At 41.9% G+C, this 18,447-nt stretch overlaps 1 protein-coding gene across 1 annotated transcript in view; it reads right to left on the bottom strand.

Annotated features, from left to right (window-relative positions):
- The window catches only part of LOC121531524 (sodium-dependent neutral amino acid transporter B(0)AT2-like), a 57,622-nt gene that overhangs the window by 22,482 nt on the left and 16,693 nt on the right, over positions 1-18,447 (bottom strand). Inside the window, exons 4-5 of the mRNA XM_041836775.2 lie at positions 16,568-16,694; positions 16,124-16,305 (exon numbers count right to left, since the gene is read on the bottom strand). Coding sequence (XP_041692709.1) covers positions 16,124-16,305; positions 16,568-16,694 — 309 coding nt within the window. The remainder of the gene's footprint in view (positions 1-16,123; positions 16,306-16,567; positions 16,695-18,447) is intronic.

The raw sequence follows: 18,447 nt of genomic DNA, 5'->3' as shown, positions 1-18,447 counted from the left end.
TGTGTGAAAACCTTGTGAAGACTTACAGAAAACGTTTGACCTGTGTCACTGCCAACAAAGGTTATATAACAAAGTATTGAGAAAGTTTTGTTATTGACCAAATACTTATTTTCCACCATAATTTGCAAATAAATTCATAAAAAATCCTACAATGTGATTTTCTGGAAAAGAAATTCTCATTTTGTCTGTCCTAGTTGACGTGTACCTATGATGAAAATTACAGGCCTCTCTCATCTTTTTAAGTGGGAGAACTTGCACAATTGGTGGCTGACTAAATACTTTTTTCCCCCACTGTAAAGCTGTCCCAATAGCAGTCCCAACACCTTACCACTGCTACACCTGGCTATCAGCGGAGCCTTGTCTGGCAGCGAAACAGTTCATTCAGCCTCATTTACTGCCTTTAAAAAAAACATAGCTGAAATAGTTGACACGCTTCAACAAATGTGGTTTCTACTGACAATTGAGATGCATAAACTATGGCATAAGGGGACGACAAGCGGATAAGAGGCAATCCGTAATTTCGATTAAGACATTAATGAGAGAGCTAGGACGGACGTAGTCAATATAACTATTTGTTCAGCACTTTTGAAATGTACAGCGACAGAATTCAGAACATGGGCCGTTCTTACAGTGTTCTCCCTGTACAACAAGTCAGAACCGTAGGATAAATAAAGGGGGCATATAAGCAGACAATGAAAGCTATTACAATATTCGATGATTACATTTCTCTAAAACAGGTTATAGGCTACATGTGCACCACCAAGTCAGAACAGTAGGCGAAATTAAGAGGGGAAAATATACCAAATTATTAGGGTGAGGCACATTGGCTACTAACAGCTTACACAACATACACTTAGTATTACTTTCTTAGCTACAGTATACATATCTCCCTGGCATATTACATCATTTATGCAGCAGCATACAAGACATTTTTGGACTCACCTTGTTGTGCTGTGCTCACTTGAACAGGAAGGTGGCGCGACGGTCCTTCGTGGGCAAATTTTGTCATGCAATTTTGTCATAAAAGTCTGGCATTCTTTGGATTTATGGTGCTTTCAAGACAACTGGGAACTCTGAAAAAAACAAGGTTGAATCATGATGTCGTCAGTGATCTTCAGGTCGTAGCTCTAGAAAGAGGCCCGAGTTCCCGACTTACAATTCTGAGTTGCATGACCCTTCAAAACGTATTTTCCCAGTCGGAGCTAGTTTTTTCTTGAGTTCCCAGTAGTCTTGAACTCACTGAAGTCAGATTTCCCAGTTCTGAGTTAACAGTTGTTTTGAGCGCGGCAGAAATCATGCTGGATTGAATGTTTATCATTTTAAGCTTGGAAAAGAGACCCTTAAACTGAGAATTGGGACCACACACCCACTCCACTGAATAGCAGGCTAGTGATTGCTTTGCAATTCGTTCCAAACCACTTATTGTTGAATTAGCTATTTCCAACTTGTTGTGTATTGTTTATGTCCAATGGCCGATGAGCACCGATACGTTGTATCTATAATTTCTATTCATTATTTATCTTCATATGACAAGGATTAAAAAGGATTTGCCAGTAGATTGACGACTTGATTCATGATGATGACTGCTAGCTAAGATTTTGAAAGTATGATGTTGACATGATCAGTCCAATCAAAGCTACTGTAGATATAACGTGATTTGACGTCATTTTATCTGTGGCCAACGACCTTGAGCCTTCTTGGATGGGCACTTCTAATGTGACTCTATGGCAGCACCGAAGGGGCTTGAATTTTCGAGCTCTACCCTTAGATTTGGCTGTGACGTAGTGTCCCCATGAGTGACAGAACACTGAGCCAATCACGGCGCAACTAGAGAACATTACCAACCCCTACGCTCCATATTTTCCGCTGGCTGCCCCACCACCACAGAAAGCACTGAGCTAGGTTGAAACACCTGCATTTTGGAGCTGCCTTACTCAAGAAAGCAAAAAAGAGACCATGTTTGTATGGAGGCCTTATTAACTGAATGATTATTTATTTTTTGATGTTGTTTGCAAACTGATATATGCCCCACCTGCCCTGAATGACAGGTCGCCACTGACTCAGACCCTTTGCTATTAGACTCGAAATTGAGCTCAGGTGCATCCTGTTTCCATTGATCATCCTTGAGATGTTTCTACAACTTGATTGGAGTCCACCTGTGGTAAATTCCATTGATGGACATGATTTGGAAAGACACACACCTGTCTATATAAGGTCCCACAGTTGACAGTGCATGTAAGAGCAAAAACCAAGCCATGAGGTCGAAGGAATTGTCCGTAGAGCTCCGAGACAGGATTGTGTCGAGGCACAAATCTGGGGAAGAGTACCAAAACATTTCTGCAGCACAGTGGCCTCCATCATCCTTAAATGGAAGAAGTTTGGACCCACCAAGACTCTTCCTAGAGCTGGCTGCCCGGCCAAACTGAGCAATCAGGGGAGAAGGGCCTTGGTCAGGGAGGTGACCAAAAACCCGATGGTCACTCTGACAGAGCTCCAGAGTTCCTCTGTGGAGATGGGAGAACCTTCCAGAAGGACAACCATCTATGCAGCACTCCACCAATCAGGCCTTTATGGTAAAGTGGCCAGACGGAAGCCACTCCTCAGAAAAAGGCACATGACCGCCTGCTTGGAGTTTGCCAAAAGGCACCTAAAGGACTCTCAGACCATGAGAAACAAGATTCTCTGGTCTGATGAAACTAAGATTGAACTCTTTGGCCTGAATGCCAACTGTCACGTCTGGAGGAAATCTGGCACCATCCCTACGGTGAAGCATAGTGATGGCAGCATCATGTTATGGGGATGTTTTTTAGCAGCAGGGACTGGGAGACTAGTCAGGATCGAGGGAAAGCTGAACGGAGCAAAGTACAGAGAGATTGATGAAAATCTCCTGCAGAGCACTCAGGACCTCAGACTGGGGCGAAGGTTCCCCTTTCAACATGACAATGACCCTAAGCACACAGCACACAGCCAAGACAACGCAGGAGTGGCTTCGGGACAAGTCTCTGAATGTCCTTGAGTGGCCCAGCCAGAGTCCGGACTTGAACCCGATCGAACATCTCTGGAGAGACCTGAAAATAGCTGTGCAGCGACGCTCCCCATCCAACCTGACAGCTTGAGAGGATCTGCAGAGAAGAATGGGAGAAACTCCACAAATACAGGTGTGCCAAGCTTGTAGCGTCATAACTAAGAAGACTCGAGGCTGTAATCGCTGCCAAAGGTGCTTCAACAAAGTACTGAGTATAGGGTCTGCATACATATGTAAATGTAGCATTTTTTAAATTTGTATTTAATAAATTAGCAACATTTTCTAAACCTGTTTTTGATTCGTTATTTTGGGGTATTGTGTGTAGAGGGGAAAAAACAAACAATTTAATCAACTTTAGAATAAGGCTGTAACATAACAAAATGTGGAAAAAGTCAAGGGTTCTGAATACTTTCCGAATGCACTGTCTATAGCTTGGTACACCGTTTACGCAAGCAACTATTTGCTAGCCACCAGCCACAGGGCTTATAACTAGCTAGCCTATGCTGTCTACACGCTGTTCTTACAACAGGCATTGCTCAGTCCCCCTAGCAAGCCTAGTCCCTCGCAACGGCCACTGCTCTCCCGTCCCAGGACGAGCCCAGCACTATCAACCAATCACTCAATAACATTTATTTATAAAGACCTTTTTACGGCAGTTGTCACAAAGTGCTTATACAGAAACCGAGCCAAAAATCCCAGAGATCAAGCAATGCAGATGTAGAAGCACTGTGGCTAGGAAAAACTCCATAGAACGGCTGGAAACTAGGAAGAAACCTACAGAGGAACCAGGCTCTGTGGGGTGGCCAGTCCTCTCCTGGGTGTGGCGGGTGGACATTATAAGAGTACATGGCCATTAACGCTAGATCGTTCTCCAAGATGTTCAAACGTTCATAGATGACCAGCAGGGTCAAATAATAATCACAGTGGTTATCGAGGTTGCAACAGGTCAGCATCTCAGGAGTAAATGTCAGTTGGCTTTTCATAGCCGAGCATTCAGAGGTCGACAGCAGGTGTGGTAGATAGAGAGAGGGAGAGCGAGAGAGAGGGTCAAAACAGAAGGTCCGGGACAAGGTAGCAAGACCAGTGAACAGGTTAGGATTCCATAGCCGCAGGCATAAAAGCAGAAACTGGATCAGCAGCACAACAAGGTAGCACATCTGGTGAACAGTTCAGGGTTCGGAACAGGTCAGGGTTTGATAGCCGCAGGCAGAATAGCAGAAACTGGATCAGCAGCACGATCAGCAGCATGTTCTTGTGCTTGCGGCTCCATGATAGCGGGGAAAGATTCCCATCTTCTATGCATCAATTGCTTGGGTAGGGAACATGGCCAGGAGGCGCTCGAGGACCAGTGAGCACTGCAGACTGCTTACGAGAGCAGGAATTGGGGACTGACGTCTCCGCCCACTCAGGTACGCAGACCTGATGGCCCGAGAGCAGTGGAGCTGCCCCTCCTTCAGTGGAGTTTGGGCTCCTTCATGTCTGCAAGCGGGCCGTGGCCAGGCTCAACGTCAAGTGGTCATCTTCTGTAGGGGCTCAGGGCCGGCAAAGGACATATACGATGGGAAGAGACTCCAGTCCCATACAGCACAGATAAAGGAACTGCTCCCTGCAGTATCAGCTTGCCTCAGGAAAGCTAAGAGCGCGTGTGAGGTTACCCTGAGTCTGGACATACACAATATGAAGGAATCTGGGTTTGGCAACCATCCCATGGTTTAGCTGTCACTGGCTCACCACCTCAGCCCCTCACGCTGTGTTATTAACGACACAAGTGCCCCACTCCCTGGGAAGGCGGAGTGCTTTACTGCCTCCTTTTCTCAGAAAAAGGACTCAGCCCAAGCAATTAGAGCCCTCAATGTGACCTCTTTATTGTTGGCATATATGACTATAGACCTAAACCTCCGTGCCTCCCGTAGTGCCATCCAAGGCTGTGGTCGTACCATGAACCTAGTGGTGGAGGGAGAAAGGGCACTTTGGCTGAGCATATCCAGCTTAACAGATAAGGAAAGAGTGGACCTTCTGGATGCCCCAGTGACACCCAAGGACTTGTTCGAGCCCACTTTCGCCGCCGTGTGGCAGAAGTGTGACATGCGCAAAAAGGAAGGCAAAGCCTTCAACTTCTGCCCGCCCTGCAGACCCGGGCCCTGAATCTTGCCACAGCCTCACAGCTGGGAGGGGGCAACAAGCTGGCTCCCCGGCTATGCAGCAGTTTGCCATGACTCAGGCTGGGCCCCTGAACCAGGCCAAAGCTGTAGGGAAACTTACCCTTCAGACGCAGCAAGGATCCGCCCTTCTATCCCTCCTAGGGGAGGTAAGAAGGGTCAGCCAACCTAGGGCGCAGCCCTGGCGGTTGAGGAGGATAGTGTGCAAGGCCTACAGCACTCTGCCCTACCCTCTCTCTTTGGGTTTAACGGTTGCTACTCCTTCCCCTCGTCAAGTTTCGTAGCAGTGGGATGGCAGGGCTGAATTAAGACAAAAACCCTATTCTCTGTACAGTATCTCTTTTTCGTGACCGAGACACTTTTTGCTCATAGGGATATTGGTATCCACAGTGGTCCACCAATTATTAATTTTTCAACTTAATACTTATTGTATTCCCCCAATTATGTAAATCAAAATGTACATACATGCACTGTCATTTAAAGCTAGAATCCTTAGTTGCTACATCCATTTTTGGTATGGAATACCATGATATACCAATTGATTCTTAAATAATATAACTTACATGAGCCTCATGAGCTTAGTTCAACTCTCATACCCCATCAGAACCTAACATATAAGCTTGTTTTACTCCAATGTTTGAAAACAATGTAAATGTAAATGCAAACACTGTATAGATATAATTTTGATACCATGGATGGTCAGTGCTTGCATCCATAGCTCTGTCTATGAATTTGAGAGTGGTTACACTTCTCCAGGCCCATCCCTCAGCTTTTTACCAAAACAGAGGTGTGTAGAATTGCAGGAAATTAGCTTGAAAACTGCAATATTTTCTCTATGACACCAAGGTGGCCCAGCTAGCACATAACGTTCTGAGAACCATATGTTTCTTAGCGCTTGGTGAGAGCGTAGTTGTCCCATGGTTATTTTGCATACAACCTTCCCACAACATTCTGGGAATGGTGCAGGATACCCAGCTAGCACTTAACGTTCTGAGAAACATTTGTTTCTTAGGTGGGTACTTTCAGTACGTTTCCTACAGGTTTCCTCATTGTTCTATTGAAAGTAATGTTCTCAAATTGTTCCAAGAATGTTAACAAACAACGTTCTTCTGTGGGAATTTCAGTACTTCAGCATAACATTTACAGGTTTCCTCATGGTTCTATTTAACGTCATATTCTCAGAACATTAAGAAAACTTTCCATAAAAACACAAGAAAATGTTATTAACATTCAAATAACGTTCTAAGAATGTCATTTAAAAACATATACATTACGTTCTCAGTGTCAACAAAACTATCGCTATCCTCTATCTTGTTAAGTGTGTTCATGTGTTGGCCACACCCACAAATTGGCCACACCTGATTTTTTTTCTTATTTTTCTTTGAGGGGGGTAGATCAGCTTAATATTGCAGATAGATTGTAATTTCCATCAATGTAATTGTCTGCATCACTTCCAATCCCCCATGTTTTTATCTATTTTGGTTCCATCTGACCATATGACATTCTCCCAATCCTCTTCTGGATCATCCAAATGCACTCTAGCAAACTTCAGACGGGCCTGGACATGTACTGGCTTAAGCAGGGGGACACGTCTGGCACTGTAGGATTTGAGTCCCTGGCGGCGTAGTGTGTTACTGATGGTAGGCTTTGTTACTTTGGTCCCAGCTCTCTGCAGGTCATTCACTAGGTCCCCCCCGTGTGGTTCTGGGATTTTTGCTCACCGTTCTTGTGATCATTTTGACCCCACGGGGTGAGATCTTGCGTGGAGCCCCAGATCGAGGGAGATTATCAGTGGTCTTGTATGTCTTCCATTTCCTAATAATTGCTCCCACAGTTGATTTCTTCAAACCAAGCTGCTTACCTATTGCAGATTCAGTCTTCCCAGCCTGGTGCAGGTCTACAATTTTGTTTCTGGTGTCCTTTGACAGCTCTTTGGTCTTGGCCATAGTGGAGTTTGGAGTGTGACTGTTTGAGGTTGTGGACAGGTGTCTTTTATACTGATAACAAGTTCAAACAGGTGCCATTAATACAGGTAACGAGTGGAGGACAGAGGAGCCTCTTAAAGAAGAAGTTACAGGTCTGTGAGAGCCAGAAATCTTGCTTGTTTGTAGGTGACCAAATACTTATTTTCCACCATAATTTGCAAATAAATTCATTAAAAATCCTACAATGTGATTTTCTGGATTTTTTTCCCTCAATTTGTCTGTCATAGTTGACGTGTACCTATGATGAAAATTACAGGCCTCTCTCATCTTTTTAAGTGGGAGAACTTGCACAATTGGTGGCTGACTAAATACTTTTTTCCCCACTGTATATATATATATACACACACACATACACACATACATACATACATACATACATACATACATACATACACATATACATATACACACATACACACACACATAAACACCCACATACATACATACACATACATATCCTTTAAAATATATATATATATTCCCCTTTATTACTTTCCAATCCCGCCACCCTTTCCCCACTTGGAGTAAACTAGTGAACAACAACGCCTAGGCCTCTACTTCCAGCCCATACCCACTATCTACATTTTATGGACACAGTCAATTTTACAATAATTACATTTTGTTTGTTCTTTCTCCTGAACTTCTTCTACTCTCAACCTCTCCGATCATTTTCATGATGTCCATCCGGTTTGCTTCTATATGCCATATATTTCTAACTGTGCTCCTTCACAAAAGCTCCCAACCTACAACCCATACACTTATTATGGACACAGCGTGCCTACATTATTAGTTATCTTGTTATTGTTTGTTGTTAGTTGTTATTAGTCCCATCCTTCAATTCCATTCAACACCTCCCATCTATCTTTTAACACCATCCATATAGGATTTCTATTTGCCATATATATTTCAACTGTACTGTGATGTCTTACAAAAGTTCTGAACCTTTCTATTCTCATTGTTTCTACAGATTGTGAATTGAAAATAAAACATTTTTGCTAATAGTATTATTATGTCATTGATCGATTGACTATGACTTTTCAGATCACCCAGTAGTGCTATCTGCAGGGTTAGCTCCAGGTAAATATTGCAATCCTTTAGCCATTCCTGGACCTGTGTCCAAAAACAAGCTACAAATGGACAGTACCAAAACAAATTATCTAATGATTCTGTCTCTTCGCAGCAAAATCTGCAGAGCTTGGAGGATTGTATCCCCCATATAAATAACATTCTATTGGTAGCAAGAATTTTAGATAATAATTTAAATTGAAAGATTCTAAGTTTTGAATCCGGTATCGTTTTGCGTATCAGTTCATAAACACTATGCCATGGGATCGGTACGTCAAAAATCTCTTCCCAACCATTTTGCAATCTATATGGGACGGCTGTCAATCCTTTGGTCCTTAAATGAAACTGATATACTTTTTCATTTATCACAGTTTTCCTTAACCAATTATGTTCTTTAATGCAAGGCCGACAGACAAGTTTCTTACTTTCTCCTCCTTCCACTTTCCTCTTCCATTTTTGCGGTAAGGCTGCAATTATTTGGTTGTAATTTTGGGTAGAGCAGACATTTCCATATGTTTATGTTAGCTGCATGTGCGACATAACTCCACCAGTCCTACCGATGATATCATTTACAAAGATTATACCTTTTTTAAACATTTTGTCAAAAAAAATAAGTTTTTTTGTCAATTAGTATATTTGAGTTTAACCACAATATTTGTTGCATTATCTGTTCTGTCGTTTCTGGAGGATTAAATTGAAATCGCAACCAACTTTCTATGGCTTGTTTTAGAAATAGTGATATCTGGGAGATGATATCCTTTTCAAATAACTGAAAGTGAGTGGTTGTAATCTGAATAAAGGGAAAAAGGCCATTCTTGAACATTGGGTGAGACAATTTTACTAATTTGCTAGAGAACCAGTTCGGATTTAAGTATAACTTTTATATGACTGAAGCTTTTAGTGATAGGTCTAATGCTTTAATATTTAATAATTTCTGTCCTCCGAATTCATATTCATTATATAAATAGGCCCGTTTAATTTTGTCTGGCATGCCGTTCCAAATAAAATTGAATATTTTTTTCTCATATAATTTAAAAAACTGTTCGCTAGGTGTAAGCAAGACCATAAGCAAATAGGTAAACTGGGATAATACTAAAGAGTTAATCAGGGTGATTTTTCCACAAATTAACAGGCACCCACCTTTCCATGGTAGCAATATCTTATCTATTTTTGCTAACTTTCTATTATAATTTATTGAAGTGAGATCATTTATTTCCTTTGGGATATGTATTCCGAGTATATCCACATCACCATGAGACCATTTTATTGGTAAACTACATGGCAATGTACATTTTTTATTTTTTATTGATCCAATACGTAATATAGTACATTTGTCATAATTTGGTTATAATCCAGAGAGGTTAGAAAATGTATCTAGATCCTCTATGAGGCTGTGGAGTGATTCTAGTTTTGGATTTAAAAGAAAACATGAATCATCAGCATACAATGACACCTTTATTTTTAAGCCCTGGATTTCTAATCCCCTGATATTATTGTCGGATCTGATTTTAATCGCTAACATCTCGATGGCCACAATAAATAGATATGCCGATAGTGGACAACCTTGTTTCACTCCTCTTGACAGTTTAAAACTTTCTGAGAAATAGCCATTATTAACTTTTTTACACCTAGGGTTACTATACATGATTTTGACCCATTTTATAAGAGATTCTCCAAAATTGAAATGCTCCAGGCATTTATATATAAACCCCAGTCGTATTTTATCAAATGCCTTTTCGAAGTCTGCTATGAATAGCAGGCCTGGTTTCTCAGATTTTCCATAATGTTCTATTGTTTCCAATACTTGCCTTATATTATCTCCAATGTATCTTCCATGTAAAAAACCTGTCTGATTAGAATTAATAATATCCGACAATACCTTTTTAATTCTATGCGCTATACATTTTGCTAGAATTTTTGCATCACAACACTGAAGTGTAAGGGGCCTCCAATTTTTTTAATGGACTGGATCTTTATATTTTCCACTTGTATCCTGTTTCAGTAATAATGAGATCAGACCTTCTTCTTGAGTGTCAGATAATCGACCATTTACATAGGAGTGGTTAAAACATGATAATCTTAGTATATCAAAAAAGGTTTGGTATACTTCGACTGGTATGCCATACAACCCTGGAGTTTTCCCGGACTTAAAGTCTTTAATTGCATCCAGAAATTCCTCCTCTGTAATTTCACCTTCACAGGAGTCTTTCTGTTTGGCTGTTAATTTTACATTATCAATAGAAAACAAATCTCTACAATTAGTTTCAGTTAGAGGAGATGGAGAGCGACTGAAACGAAAACATATGCTTAAAGTACCTTGTTTCCTCCTTCAAAATATAATTTGGTGAATCATGGGTTACTCCGTCAATTGTAACCAGTTTCATTAAATTCTTTTTGGTAGCATTCCTATGTTGAAGATTAAAAAAGAATTTGGTGCATTTTTCCCCATATTCCATCCAGTTTGCTTTATTTTTATAATATATTACACTTGATCTTTCTTGAATAAGTTTCTCCATTTCTTTTTGTTTTTCCTCTAATTCTGAGCCTCTTTGTTACAGTTTTTATTGCCATCTATCTGTTCTGTTAGACTTTCTATTTCCTTTGTTAGTATAAACTCTTTTGACCTAAATTGCTTTTGTTTTCGAGATGAGTACTGAATTGCATGGCCTCTAAAGGCACATTTAAAGGTGTCCCATACAATAAGGGGATTTGCTGTACCTATGTTATGTCGGAAAAAGTTAGTTATAAATTCCTTTGTCCTAGTTAAAAATAAATTAGCATCCAATAGGCTTTGATTACATTTCCAATATCCTCGCCCACGTGGAAATTCAGTAAGAGTAATGTATATGCCAATTATATGATGGTCCGACCGCATTCTGTCCCCTATCAACACTTTTTAAACTTTTGGTGCCAACGAGAATGAGATAAGAAAGAAGTCAAGACGACTAGTTTGATTGAGTCTCCGCCATGTATATCTCACTAGATCAGGATATTTAAGCCTCCATATATCTACTAGTTCTAATGTATCCATGACATTCACGATTTTCTTAAGAGCATGTGGGTGATTGTTTGTGGTGTGATTTCCTTTACGGTCCATTGAGCTATTTAAAACAATATTATAATCCCCCACCATAATAATATTGTCTTGAATTGCATGCAGGGTTGATAATTTATTATATATATTGTCAAAGAAGTGTGGATCATCATTATTTGGTCCGTAAATGTTAATGAGCCATATCTGTTTATTGTCCAATAACATATTTAAAATAATCCATGTACCTTGCATATCTATTTGGACAATTTGCACATTCGGATCGAAATTACTATTAATTAATATCATCACCCCTTTTGAATTTCTTTGCCCATGGGAGAAGTATATTTCGCCCCCCCATTCCTTTTTCCACGCAACTTCATCTAGAATTGTTGAATGAGTTTCCTGTAAACAATAGATATTATATTCCTTCTCTTTGAGCCATGTAAATATTGTTCTTCTTTTGTTATTATCAGCTAAGCCATTACAATTATAACTGGCTATACTTATTTCCCCATACACCATAATGAGACACAAGTTTCAAGTCTATTTATCATTATATATGTTTGTAAATTTACCAATAAAAAATACCGTAATGATTGAGTGTCCATATAGCTGTACCATGATATTTGCATTGCTACTAAGTATCCCTTCAATTGTTCTCCACTAATTCCCCCGCTAAAGCCCCTCCCCATCCCAAGTTGAGCCGTCATCCCAGTGATCGGCATCCCACCCACATCCCTCCGGATCCCTAGGGCCCCGAGAGGCCAGGACCCATCCATCGAAAACAGCACACAGTGCCACGCACAAAACAGAAGCAGATTAACCGCCAAAAGCATTTCCAATGCTGTCACCTCTATATATAACTATATAAAAATATATATCTATTCAAATATCTTGCATATCTTATTTTCCATCATTATACATTAATATGCGTAATAATGTCGGCAGTTCATGCGTAGGATTTTAACATATAACACGGATTTCCATTGTATTACATTTAATTTATTGACAAGCAATTATTATCCTAGCAAATAATTACTGTGGTCCATCCCATACCCCTCCCCAACATCCCCACCCCCCCACAACAGAAGCCGGACAAACATACACGCACATACTCCAACACACTCAACCCCCCTCCTCCACAATCCACCATAAAATCAGATACTCAACGGTTGTTATATCCCAGAGCCCAACTCAAGAAAGGACCTGATTTACGAGTGCACATACAGTTACAGCTGATTGAGAAAGCATGCAAGATTGAGCAGAAATTGACAACAATGTGAGATTTGATTAATCTACTTAATCTTTGTCAAGTCCTAGGGGATGGAGATCAGATCCACCCTCTTTACCTGAGACACAAACACTCTGGTCCCCCGTTGTAACCATTTTTCCCAAGCATCTCCGTGCAGTCAGACCTTTGATTATTTTGTGCCACCTGGGCCACAATGATAAACCCCCTCTCTGATTGTCCGAGTGTGACCCCCTCCCCATGGGTTACTGCAGCCAGTGTTGCCAGCACTGCAACTACCTGGGTGAGGGTACCCCACCGGAATCCCCACCGGCTAGGTAACAGGTCGTCAAGGTTCTCATTAGCAGCTTTGAGAATTTCCTTGTATATTATGCTCTCCCATCAGGGGGCTCTGGCTTTGTAGGACCAACCCTGCCAGGCAGGCTCAGAATCTTGAGGGGGCGGTGCTGCTCAAGTAGGTCTCTGACCGCATTTATTTATCTGTTTAGGCTGCATACTCACAGCAGGTCCAGAAAAGAGATGGGAACTTCTCTTTGGTGTATGGGTCACTCAGGTGGGTGTCCAGGATATAGGGTTGGGGATCTTTCCATCATGATAGGACAATAAAAAATTAGATTAGATGTATACTATATTTAAAAATGTATATCCCTCATCTACACAAAATTGAAAGCTCTCTCTCACTACCCCTGCTCATAGACACCCGTCGGCTCTAGGACATGCAACCATTTCCCCTCTCACTCAATTAACACCGCACCTTTCCAAACACAAAAATGCACACCACATGGTTGACTGCGGAGGAAATGGGCCGAGCGTGCAAACGCACCCACATCCCACACCTGCCGCAAGGGGGAAAGGACGCCAGGGAGAACACAGGACCAACCTCAACAACCGTCACCTGATATTAATGAGCGCTTGTTTCCTTTGAAATAGGGTCTGTTTGCATAGACTAAAATGAACAGCTTTGTATGAGTTAAAAAACCACAGCATGCTAGCTTCATCCTGGTTGCTCAGTGGAATAATTCCATGGATAGAGAGCAGAAAATCATAGGTTTAAATTTCACTGATGCCTTGCCACAATAAAAAATACATGTATTTGCATGATTAATGCCTAAGCAAATTAATTTCCATGTGTCCTATCTGTGCTTGGTGTTCATAACAGTTAAACTAAGCTAGCAGTGTTATTAAAAGTCTTATTGAAATATATTCTCAGAACATTATTTAATTACTTTCAAATAACCTATAATTTCTGTTCTCAGAACGTTAATAAAACCTCCCAGGAAAACTTTCAGGGAACCATAGTAAAACATTCTCAGAACCTCACTGAAACCTAAAAATGTACGTTCCCAGAAAAGGTGAAATCACTTCCGTTCTCAGAACATTTAAAAACCTTTCTCTTTCACCGGTCAGGAAACGTATGGCTTCGTTCTCAGAACCAATGGGAAACCAAAAAAATATGTTCCCACAACTTCCAAGGAATCAAATATGCTAGCTGGGGGGCCTTTAAAATGTTTCTTCCCAGGGCCCGAGACTTGGTTTGTCTGGCCATGCTCTGCCGAAGTCATAGTAAAACACCTTGTATGCTATTTCTATCTCCCTCGAGTTATGAGGGGGTCCCTGATGAATGTGCTATCACAAAAGGGTTTCCCAGCCCCAGAAATGTGAGAACCTGACCTAGCGAACGAAGCAATTCTCCATCCTCATCCGGATGATTTAGCCTTCGGGGGATAGCTGGTGAGAGAGAAAAAAATATATACAGTTTATAAAAAAAGAATGGAAAGAGTCTTGGAAAAGAGTGCCAGCCCCTAATGCACACCCAGTTGGTGCGTTTTTGTCGTGGAAAAGTGTTGTGACTATACAGATTGTTCTATCCTACACTCTGTTTTCCATGGTCCTATGCGCCTTGCAGGATCTTTTGGACGGAGAGAAGGTTCATCTTGTTAAGTTAATTTTGCCGCTTTCTCGGCCTGCCAAGGCCCCGACAGTGATACATAACTGTAGTGTAGTCTCTAAGGGGGGCACGTCGCTTACGCCAAGTCTTTAAGCATTTAGCTTGTCCTGGGACGTGACTATTGTGCTTAAATCGTGGCAACGTTATATACCTCCTTTCGCTTTACTACTGCCCTTGGCGTCCCTAAGCGTATGGGTGGACTGTGCTCGACCAGCAAATGCCCACAGTCTGCCCAGGGATTTTTCAGGTTAATGTACTAAACCAATCTTTGGCCCGGTTGACTTTTTCCCTATTGTTACACCTTTGAGCCTATGGCTTTTCGCCTGTCGCCTTACCTAGAAGGGTGTCCCTGTCGTTGTCCAGTATGTACGGTTCGCATTTACTTGGATTGTAGGAGAGCTCGGGCAAGGGTGTCATGCTCTTTACTCATTGGGCAAACACCCTTGGAAGAAGGTGGGCCCATCTCTTTCAGCAATATCCTGCTGGATCATGGGACCATTATATTTATTTATAATATTGCAAGGGTGATAGCCTTTGGAGGGGCCTGAATGGGCCCTCTCCTACAGAGGGGTTTACCTCTTTGACACTGTTTTTGGGACATCTCATTATACAGAGATTTTGTGCTTCCCCTCACTTTGTTATGAGGTTGCTCCCAACGGGTTGTCTCTGCACCTTCTCGGAGCGTACTCCCTTAGTTTCGGGACCTCTGAGGGTGGCTTCGGAAAGCCTGTTTTGCAATACAGGAGTTGGCCATATCCCCACATGTGATACATCGAAATGAGTATTTGAAAGAGAACTTAACGTTACTTGCGTAACCCCAGTTATCTGACAATATGAGTGAGATGTAGCACCGCATTCAGAGCGAGAGGAAGAGAAGCATGCTTGAGAATAACCAGAGGGTGGGAGACTGGCTCCTTTGTGGAAGTGAGAGTCTCACCTCATTTGCCACTTTACCTGTCTATCTCCAACAGACGCTTTTGATAGGTACTTCAGAGAGAGTAGGCAGTCCTAGCGAACCCCTCACTCATATTATCAGAGAACCAGGGTTATGCAAGTAACTTTACGTTTTTCACACTTATGGTAGATTAAGAAAGACCTGACACAGTTTCTCCTGACCTGGCTCCAGCCTGACACGGAATGGAGGGCTAACGCTAAAAACAACAGTGACGTTATCATAATGGAATTTTCCGATGGGGATTAAAGCCTTTTAAAAAAAATTGAGTTATTTAACCAACGACCTTAACTCTGACCTTGTAACTGGCTAGCTAATAGTAGTCATATGACAAGAGAAAACCTGGATAAAGGATCAAGATGACCTGCTAAAGAAGACGGTAACGTTAGCCAGTTGGGCAAATCCGTCCGGATGCTAGTCATGCTACTGTCAACTTGGCTACAGTAACATCCAAACCCGGATCACATGAGCTCCAGATAATTTCCAGTCAGTTATCATTAGGAAGACCTGTCAAGGGACATCACTGAGGCCAAACGGCGGTGTCGTTTAACTATACACACACACGGCTAACAGGTCAATGGCTAACCAACTAGGCCAGGTCTATCAGGTATACAGTAACTAACTAATAAGCTTCCCCCCCCCCTTTACTCTCTCACTCTCTCTCTCTCTCTTTCTCTCTTTCTCTCTCTCTCTCTCTTTCTCTCACCTTCCCAGAGGACTGGATGCCCTTGATCATGGCAAGGCAGACCATGGACCAGGCGGCCAGCAGACAGATGGTCATCCTCCAGTTGAGGCCTCCGCTCTCAGAGATGGAGTCAGAGATATTCAAAGCCTCACGGTACCAGTAGTAGGTGGTGGCCGAACTCTTCTCACACTCAGCCACCACAACTGGAGGGAGGAGGGACAGACAAAACGGTGGTTGTTACTGATTAAACTAGAGCACACTTTATAATGGATTACTGTATGACTATAGTATGGCTAATGCCTTACTGTATCACTTTCACTGGGGGGTATCTAAACACTATGACTTTATTACATGCTTTTTTATGAACTTGTATGCTAGTTATGAAGAGCCACCTGTATAGTTCTTGCCTCTTGTGTCATGAAGGTGTGAGCATGTGCTGGATGAAGGTGAGTGTGTGTGTCTTACACATAGTCGTTTTGTTTTTGACCAGGGGACACTCGTGCCATGGCAGAGGCTGCTGGAAGGACTGGGAGAAGTAGAACAGACTCCACCCAATGATCACATTGTAGTAGAGGGCCACAAAGAAGCACACCTGCAGAACAAAAAGTTATAGTGTTGAATCCACACACAGCAAATTTGAGATCAGAATTTTAACACCCACAATGTTAAATTCAACACTTTCTTAGAAATTATATATGACCCACCAAAATAGTGTTCAACTAACACTTTTCAAGGTGTTGATAAACTAATACCCCCAGAGGGTTGGATCCCTAACACTGTGGGTGTTGCAAATTCCGACTTGTGACAGAGACATGGGTGTTGCAAATTGTAATTCCTATTGGAATCCAGCCATAGGGAGGATATTCAATAATTGGAACTTCTTATCACCCATAATCTGCATTCAGAATGAGTGCTATGGTTAGGAACTTAAACTAAATCACCTAAACCATCTAAACTGGAACAATGGGTGCAATAAACCCAACCCCAGTAATGGGTGCAATAAACCCAACCCCAGTAATGGGTGCAATAAACCCAACCCCAGTAATGGGTGCAATAAGCCCAACCACTTACAGATTGGATTAGTTTAGAAAATGTTTAGTTATTTATCTTAGATCAATTAATCAATCAATGTGCATGCAGAAACATACAGTGAGGGAAAAAGGTATTTGATCCCCTGCTGATTTTGTACGTTTGCCCACTGACAAAGAAATGATCAGTCTATAATTTTAATGGTAGGTTTATTTGAACAGTGAGAGACAGAATAACAACAAAAAAAAATTGTAAATTGATTTGCATTTTAATGAGGGAAATAAGTATTTGACCCCCTCTCAATCAGAAAGATTTCTGGCTCCCATGTGTCTTTTATACAGGTAACAAACTGAGATTAGGAGCACACTCTTAAAGGGAGTGCTCCTAATCTCAGTTTGTTAACTGCATAAAAGTCTGTCCACAGAAGCAATCAATCAATCAGATTCCAAACTCTCCACCATGGCCAAGACCAAAGAGCTCTCCAAGGATGTCAGGGACAAGATTGTAGTCCTACACAAGGCTGGAATGGGCTACAAGACCATCGCCAAGCAGCTTGGTGAGAAGGTGACAACAGTTGGTGCGATTATTCGCAAATGGAAGAAACATAAAATAACTGTCAATCTCCCTCGGCCTGGGGCTCCATGCAAGATCTCACCTCGTGGAGTTGCAATGATCATGAGAACGGTGAGGAATCAGCCCAGAACCCAGAGGATCTTGTCATTGATCTCAAGGCAGCTGGGACCATAGTCACCAAGAAAACAATTGGTAACACACTACGCCGTGAAGGACTGAAATCCTGCAGCGCCCGCAAGGTCCCCCTGCTCAAGAAAGCACATATACATGCCCGTCTGAAGTTTGCAAATGAACATCTGAATGATTCAGAGGAGAACTGGGTGAAAGTGTTGTGGTCAGATGAGACCAAAATCGAGCTCTTTAGCATCAACTCAAGAAGAAGCACATTAAGGTCCCGGAGTGGCCTAACCAGTCTCCAGACCTTAATCCCATAGAAAATCTGTGGAGGGAGCTGAAGGTTCGAGTTGCCAAACGTCAGCCTCTAAACCTTAATGACTTGGAGAAGATCTGCAAAGAGGAGTGGGACAAAATCCCTCCTGAGATGTGTGCAAACCTGGTGGCCAACTACAAGAAACGTCTGACCTCTGTGATTGTCAACAAGGGTTTTGCCACCAAGTACTAAGTCATGTTTGCAGAGGGGTCAAATACTTATTTCCCTCATTAAATGCATATCAATTTATAACATTTTTGACATGCGTTTTTCTGGATTTTTTTGTTGTTATTCTGTCTCTCACTGTTCAAAT

The sequence above is a fragment of the Coregonus clupeaformis genome, chromosome 11, assembly GCF_020615455.1.
Source record: "Coregonus clupeaformis isolate EN_2021a chromosome 11, ASM2061545v1, whole genome shotgun sequence".
Taxonomy (NCBI): Eukaryota; Metazoa; Chordata; class Actinopteri; order Salmoniformes; family Salmonidae; genus Coregonus; species Coregonus clupeaformis.
Note: the sequence above shows the minus strand (reverse complement) of the source record. Positions and strands in the feature narration are given on the sequence as shown.